Source organism: Lacerta agilis, chromosome 5 (assembly GCF_009819535.1).
Source record: "Lacerta agilis isolate rLacAgi1 chromosome 5, rLacAgi1.pri, whole genome shotgun sequence".
Lineage (NCBI taxonomy): Eukaryota > Metazoa > Chordata > Lepidosauria > Squamata > Lacertidae > Lacerta > Lacerta agilis.
This window is the reverse complement of record NC_046316.1, coordinates 85,798,748-85,806,940: the sequence shown is the minus strand read 5'-3', so window position 1 is coordinate 85,806,940 and position 8,193 is coordinate 85,798,748. Positions and strand designations below refer to the sequence as shown.

The window sequence follows — 8,193 nt, the reverse complement described above, 5'->3', positions numbered from 1 at the left end:
CTTTTTCAGGCTGGCAAACAGATCTTCTACCAAACATTCCCTTCAGGGTGGTGGTAAACTCCCCAGTCAAAGGCAGTGGCTTGGCTACCATCACTGATTCCGTAACTGTCGTTGAGGGTCGAAACTGACTTGTGAGGTAAGAAGGTGGGTGTTTCAGAGTTTGAGAGCAGTCTCGTGTTCTCCAGTTGCTTGTTGCGATCTCCGCTAGTGATCAGAACAGCCTTAAGGTCGCCACAAAGTGTATTAAAAAAAAAAAAAATTATCATAGAACGCACTGTGACCCAACAGAAATTCCTCCACTACAGTGTAAGAAGGCATCAAATGACTGATCCTGATTTTAAGCAATAAATAGTACCCAAATGTTTTCCTTTTTGCTCCTTTTGGCAGTCCAAAGGCTTTGCTTGTTTGAAACGACTTTTTGGCAGAATAAAAAGGCTTATGGCTTCTTAAGGCCAAGGGGCGTTTACTAAGGCCTAACTTGGTATCCTGCGGTAAAAGTAAATATACCCCAACTCCCTGGGTGGTCGCTCAGAGGCACAGACTTTGAGGTCATTGTAGATCACCCACCTGAAACAAAAAAGATGGGAGAAAAAAGAAAAAAAGGCAATGAGTGTATTGAGAAATCAGGCTTAATGCCCAATCCTGGGGGGGGGGGCTGCACATAGATCAGAATCCTACCCTTGCCCAACATCCTTTTGTCTGGATTATTAGCCTTGAAAGTTCTCAAACAGCAAAGGAATTTACTGCCCAATCAGGATACCTCTTGGTCTTTTTAGTACCATTTGCTGAAAATATTACGATTCTTTTTCTGCTGTAAACTGGGGGTTGCAGACTGCGTACAGGGATCTGCTGGCACATGCTGCATTTCATGGGCAGGATTAAAGCCATGTTCAGATTGGAGTTCATGTCAGAATTTGGACAGAAGCAATAAGCATGGGCCCAACATCAATGCAGGTGAATCTTGCCAGAAAGGACAGAACTTGAGGGGGAATACTAGAGTTTAGGAGACAAGAGCATGATTGGATTGAGGCAGGTGGAAAGGAGGAGAAAGAGATCAGGTAGCTCCAGCAGTGCTAACTCGGAAGCCTGCCCTAGTCCTTTCAGTGGAATTTGCTTCCATGACAAAGTGGTTAGGACCAAAGTGTCAAAGCTCACTTTGAGCTTTATTCAATCCTGGTAGTTTTACTAATTTTATATTATCTAACAGTTCCACCTACTCACCTTCCCTCCTTTTTGAGATGACAAACATAATGGCCACTCATTGTAGATGTTCCCATGTGACTGATGAACCCAAAAAGTTCATATCCTGTGCAAAGAAAATACCAAATATGAGAAGCAGGGATGTTAAGAGATCTCCTTAGTAAGCCAAGTCCAGCAGTCGCATCTTGCAAGCATCATGTTAGTTATCCATTCGTTCACTCATCATATTTTGAAACTTCCCCTCCCTCGGGGAATTCAGGGGGACATATTATGCTCGTCTGTCCCCCCCCCCCCAAGAAATCCATTTTAGAAATGAAACAGACATCTGGAAAATAGCACGGAACATGCATGTAGATAGTCTCTCATGTTCTTCACTTAATGTAAACACTTACACTTACTCTTCAGCTGCTGTCCAACAGCTCCATCCTGTGGCTAGTTTTAGATCCCCCCCTGCAAGGATCATTGTAACCATCAAGGTAAAAAAACAAAGCAGATTATCTTTTGTTACGGGCAGATATAAAAATGAGAAAACGTGAGTCTAAATGTGTCCAAGCAGCACAGAGAAATGTCTGCTCCCTCTGGGCATCTGTATCAAAAGCTGCTTCAAATCAATAGTCCACACAGCTTGCACTATCTAGTCTAACGAGGGCTATGGGATCTTAAGACAAAGGCAGCCTTGCCACCAGAGTCACTTTAATGAGAGTTGCCAGGGGCTAAACCTGAGGTCTGCGGCACACCAAAGAGTTGTTTCACACATTGCACAGTAACAAGCCCAGATTTGCCATCAAGCATACATTCAACAGGGGGCCTGCAGTGAATCCTGGCTCCTTAGTGAGCGTATCCTTGCAACGCATATTGTACATCTGCAGGTGTGCTTATGAAAATGTTTCTACCCACTCCCTTTATGCATCAGGAAGAGGTCTGTAGAACTCAAAAGCCAACTTACTGATTTACAATTTTTAGTTGGCCATAATTACAATTCTTAAAAATAGACTAAATATGGCTTGTCTGCATTTTTTGGTCTTACTCAGGCAGCACAAAATAACCCCATTTGTCAAATAAAATAGACAAATGAACCTATCCTTCCTTGGACAAAACTTAGCTGTTCTGACAGGCATTCCAGGGTATCTTGAGAGGGTTTGGGGTTTTAATACTGCTACTGTTGATCTTTAGCCATTTAGTTTGTGTTGGCAGTTTCAGTGACTTGATTTTGGTATTTGTCATTTTAAGACTGATTGATAATTGTACATTTTGTACATGGTTGTATATCACCATTTCCGTTGATAGTGGAGAAGCGATTCATAACCGTAGCAAATACATTTGGGAAAAGGGAGTAAGATATGAACAACCAAAGCAAAGTGTCTAAGGGAAACTTACGCCCAGAGCCGTCTTTGATCCTGGGTCCTTCTGGATCAGATTCTGCAAGGATGTTGGCATTCACATGGTTCTCTAGGTCCATGGTTTCAGAAGTCGTTTCGTTCTCCTCTTCTGGCTCTGGGTGACTGAAGATCCAGTCTAATGCATGCTCCAGGTTATTATTCTGCCAACCAATAGGAAAATAAAACAGCCAACAGCCATCAGCACCTGTACAACCATTGTGGTTTGGGTGCCTTTTCCCAAACATAAAAACCTGTTGCTGCATTGTTCCCTTTCTATGGGAAACACAAACAGAAGGTGGAGGGACAAAACCTGCTGCAAATGGAGATATTCCCACTGCAGCAGAGAGGCTTCTTCTTCTTAACATGTCTGAAGCTCACGTAAGCCATAGCTGAGTTGATTTAAGCACCATGGAGAGTGACAACCTCAACAGAGTCTCCTTCAGTTCAACAGAGCAACTGTATTAGGCTGTGCAATGTGGTTGCCATAATCCCGTATTTGCTCCTTTGTCACATTTAACTTCCACCCACATAGTCTGGACAGATTGTGTTGGTCTGGTACCAAACTAAGGATACCCTCCCCTAGCTGGACAAGTAATCCTCTATCTTAACCAACGGGAAGAGCAAGTGTTACAAATATTATGATGCCAGGGGAGGACAACAAATGAATGGAGCCCTCAGGCTGCTGCAGCAGTAATAAAAAATGCAAGCTAACTTAATTCAGCATCAGCTTTTGCAAGCTACAGCCTACTTTATCCATGTCATTCATCTAATTATGTCAGCTCATGCCCATCAATCTCAGGCCCCAATAACTTTGTCCTTATGGTTCTATAAGCCTCTTATTCAGTTCACTGTTACTCATACTGCACATTTCTTAATTTTCCACTCCTCCCATCCTCACCAGGTGAGAATGCCTTTCTCAATCAACCTGCTGGCTAGTGTAGTAACTTTTAGCATGAGTGCCAGGGAACCTGGAGACTAGGGCTCTTCAGTGAGGAGTCGCCACAAGATGAGCATCTCTAAAAGACAGGCAAGCATTCGTTGCAACAAAGAATGACAAGGTACCAGGTTGAGAAAAGCTGTGCTACAGAAACAATAAACAGGCACCTCAAACAGAGAAGTTCTGAGTATTGGTCAAAGAGTTGCATTCTCTTTAAAAGTCTCAAGCCAGTCTTGCTAAAGCTGCTTCCTGGCCCTCAATAAGCTATTGGCAAAGAAGATTTTGCAGCCAAGATTTTCCCCTGACCAGTACCTATAAACAGGATGCCACATAAACTTAACTCCCCAAAGGAAAAGTAGTGAAAGGTCTTCCTTTGTCAAATGACCTGCTGCCACTGCTAATGGCAACCAAAGGGCTTGTTCTGCTTTGGATAATGACATTAATTTACCATACCAGCTTTTGAAAGTCAAATTTGATGAGGAAGTGGAGGACGTCTGCATCTGTGCTAAAAATAGACCCCAAATAATTTGCCAAACGACTCACTGTTGCCCGTAGCGCATGGAAAGCTACATTCCGCTGAAAGCCCATAGAGGTAATGATGGCAACCATTTCTTCTGGGGGCTGGTTATCCAGCCCAACAACTGCTGCTCCACCTGCCCCAGGAAAAGTGGCTCCTCCGTAACCAGGGATGGCTAAGGGCTCAGCAAAATCTGGAACATAAGCAGCAAATATTTAAATCTATGCAAACAAATTGAGTGCCTATTCCTAAACCAGGAGAAGCTGAGTTCCAGTCACCGGACAGCAACAACAAGAGAGGGTTGTTCCTTTTATGCCTTGCTTGTGGGCTCCATGGGAGGGAAGCAGAAACTTTGAACTAGGTGGATGTCTGGAACTGATCGAGCAGGTCTCCACTTATGTTCATACAGATGTATTTGCAAGGCAGGAAGCAGATGCCTAGATACCCACAAAGTCCATCCCACACCCATGATTTTGCAACGATAAGCTAATCTAGGGTGGAAATGAAGGAAGCTGGTGAAGCTGTGGATTGCTACCAATTAAAAGGAAGCATAGAGAGCACAGAAGTGTCCTAGCGGGCATGGCGATGTCTATTGCAGACATATGCACACCCAATCAGATTACAGACCTGGTTCTTCCATGTGGGCAATGATCCAGTTGAAAGCCACCTCAGCACCCATGTTGCCTGTATAGTAGACAGCTTTACGGCATGCTTCCAGTGGAAAACCCATCTCGGCTAGCTGCATCACTGAGGATTCATCAATATCTGGAGCTGAGAGAGAAAGGACATTCCCAATGTGAGAAGCTGTCAAACAAAACAGAGCAAAGCAAAACACCATCCTACCCCATCAATGGACTGGGCTTTGTGTTTCAACTGTGGCCCAAAATGTGCAGTTTTCATAGAATTGAGAACCTGCAATTTGCTGCCCATTTCGAAACCTTTCTGGCCCTCATAATTGTAATAAATAGGTTGAGGCAGCATCTGTTGGAAACTCCAACTATCCAGTAAAAAGAGAAAGACGGTTAACTTTACAGCTCTATAACCCTTCCCATGGCTGCCACCATCCTTACTCTCACCTCTAATATTAATCACTCATCCTTTTTTCCATTTCTGAGCCTTGTCCTGTTTTTGAGGTTTCCAAATGCTGAAAATGGCTTTTAATTCTCACACACTTTGCATGCTTAGCAGATCTGCTCTCTTGTTAATTTATTCAAATTGTAACGTTCAGGCTTAATATATATATATATATTCTTGTCCAGAACACACAACCCTAGCATTAGTGTGCATGGAATGACACATTCAATTTTATACTTGCTAACACCAGCAGACAACTGAACATCTGTGCAACTTTCTACAATGATCTTGCATTTACACAGGCTCAGTTTCGCTCTAAAGAATAACAAAGCATAAATCACTCGGATAAATATGGACACGCGCTACTGAAATGCAGGCACATAAATGGTTATTAGAGCCCACAAAGATCAATTGAGGCATTTGCTGTTGCACCTATGCTGAGACAAAGGAACATTTCAGAGGGAAAGCAACGCTAGCTTCCCAGGTTATTCTGCACCACAGCTACTCCAAATTTTAAGGTTTACTCACATACATTACTGGAGCCTCAGCAACAGATTTGCCACTAAGGTTTGGCAAAAGGGTGAGCTGAAGGCAATAGCTTCAGTCAATTTAAGCTCAGACAGGATTGCCAATGTTATGGTTCATCATCCACAGGAAGCCGCAATTCCATTGCGGGGTGTATGTGTGTAAGGCAGAATGCAAAGTGAGGGCAACTTTCAATAGTCTTGGAACCATAATCTATTGCACAGCTGGAAACAGATATTTCTTAGGACACTCTGGCCCTTGGCACTAAAAGCCAGCCACTTGAGCAAATTGGCATAGGGAATACAGAATGAAGACCATAATATTAGCTTCAGGTGAGCCATTAACTGTCAAGCAAACAGCCCCAATGTTCCAGGTGCAACAGCAGTGCTCTGTCTACTAGACAGCTAAGGCTGGAAGTCTTCAATTTAATGCAGAATGGGGGACCTTTAGTCCAGAGAACCTTCCCATCTCACCTGTGGGCCTCTCCCCCGTTGACCCTGCCCACTTCCTCAGTCCCACAATGCTTTTCGCGACCCTTCGGTGTTAGGTTTAAAGTTTTATATTTCTACTTGCTGGGTTATTTTGACATTGGACATCCCGGTTGTGGTGTGCCCCTCCCCAGAGAGGCTCACCTGGCATGTTCCTTGTGGTTATTTTCACAAGATAAAGTTTTTTTAAAAAAATTCTCAGGATTTTTAAAAAAAACCCTGCAATATTTATGTTTTGAATCACTGCTTGAATAATGTTATTGGGCAGCCTATATAAAATACCAAAAATCAACAAATGTTTTTTAAACAATCAATTATGCAATTCTCCCACCCCCAAATTCAGGCACATTCCAAGGTGATTTGATTCAATGTGGATTTGTTAAAAATCTAAATCTGCTCCTTTTTATTCCCATCTGACAAACTGGGCCCTGGGGTCAGAAGATGTGCGTCTGCAGAAAGAGAAAATATGTCTCTCAATGGCCAAATGGAATCTCCACGTTCCCAAACAGAGTACCCTCTGAATACTAGGAAGCCAGAACAAACAATGAGGGAGAGCTGTTGTCATCATGCCCTACTTTGTAGGCTTTCCAGAAGTATTTGGCTGGCTACTGTTGGCAGCAAAAGACTGTTTCGTGGGTTCGATCCAACAAGGCTATTTCAATGGCAATACATAAATCTGATGCTCCGTCCAATGTGGGAGCAAAGAATTATGCCAAAGAAAATTAGCATTCCCAAGCCTTAAACCAATGGGGGGGGGGGTTTAAGATGAAGACAATTCCAACACAGCAGAGCGGTCTCTGATGTCTCCCTGGTACTTTTCACGTCTTCCACCAAATAATCAAGCAAACATTAAGAATAGGTTGGAAGACATTCAAAACAATGGCACAATTAAAAGCCCAAAGAGAAGAGCTTCCATGCATCTCTCTACAAACAGAGAGCCCCTTTGCAGCAGCAAATATGTTCACTAAAACAGCCGTAAAAAAATAAAGCCAACATAATGAAATGAAATACATACGCTCCATGAAATGGTTCGTCATGCCATCTGAAAGTGAAGAAGGCAAAGTGAGGGAATATGCATTGGGATGATGAGAGAGAGGAAGCTGGCCAGTTCTGCGTTGGGTGCAAACACTAGATCCCATCACTGCCATAGAGTCAAGGCCTTGTTCGGACATTAGATGTGCTTGTTTCCATAGGACTAGGGCTTCAGATCTGGTCATGGGGATCTGTGCCATTGGCCTAACCAATTATGCTCAGCCCACCTTCCCCTGCTTCTTTGCATAGGTGTGTGCACACACCTGCAGGCTGACCACATCTATGCATCTCCTCTAAATCAGGTCCTTGATCTTCTAAGTACTTTGTGGCCCACCAGAACTACCCCAATGCCTATGCTTGAGTAGGCTTCCTTGATCCTGGGCTCCCCATTCTCCATTGCTTGCTCCTCATATTACTTCCAGGTTGTGTCTTCAGAGCTCAGTCTCAATTCCTGCCTGCACACCACGCAAAATTTTGTCAAGGAATGGAATCCCAGTTACTAAACCAGGAAACAGGCCTCAATTCTATAACTGGCTACTTCTCTCACACCCATAAGCCCAGCGCCCAATGGCTGCGGTGCAAAGGATGTGCCATGGAGATGTTGGAGCTTGTGGTCCCAGAAGAAGTCCCGTGTGAACAGGCAGGGAGCAAAAGTGACAAAGGAACAGAAAAGAAGTTCAACTAACAGTTGTGGTGGAGAATGGTGGGGAAGTAGAGATCCTCGTGGTAGCAGGCAGTACCTTTGGGGTCATCAGGAATGATAATGGGTGGAGAGATATCTGGGAGCTCCTCCTCTCCTGGTTGGAGGCCTGTGGCACGGAGGTGGCTGATGTCCAGAAGATCTGGCATGTCTATGGAGACATCTGCAAACACAGCAGGGCAAATAAGCCTATAGATGCACAGCAAATACATTACAGGAACATTAAAGTACCCTACCATACTCAGCTCCCCAAACCCAGTGCTTTAGTCCTAAACCAAAAAAAAAGTAGGGACTGATTCTCCATAACAAGGGTTTCTGTGCTCTCAGGGAATCCCAGGAAA

The 8,193-nt window shown here is 43.8% G+C and overlaps 1 protein-coding gene across 4 annotated transcripts in view; it reads right to left on the bottom strand.

Annotated features, from left to right (window-relative positions):
- Positions 1-254: 254 nt before the first annotated feature.
- USP13 (ubiquitin specific peptidase 13) overlaps positions 255-8,193 on the bottom strand; it is a 58,388-nt gene continuing 50,449 nt past the window's right edge. The window contains exons 15-21 of one of the 4 annotated variants that reach the window (XM_033150701.1): positions 7,839-8,015; positions 7,136-7,162; positions 4,661-4,804; positions 4,060-4,226; positions 2,578-2,740; positions 1,222-1,306; positions 255-567 (exon numbers count right to left, since the gene is read on the bottom strand). In XM_033150701.1, the coding sequence (XP_033006592.1) occupies positions 474-567; positions 1,222-1,306; positions 2,578-2,740; positions 4,060-4,226; positions 4,661-4,804; positions 7,136-7,162; positions 7,839-8,015 (857 nt within the window). In that variant the 3' untranslated portion in view covers positions 255-473. The remainder of the gene's footprint in view (positions 568-1,221; positions 1,307-2,577; positions 2,741-4,059; positions 4,227-4,660; positions 4,805-7,135; positions 7,163-7,838; positions 8,016-8,193) is intronic. The other 3 variants (XM_033150703.1, XM_033150702.1, XM_033150704.1) reach the window with 3 other exon arrangements.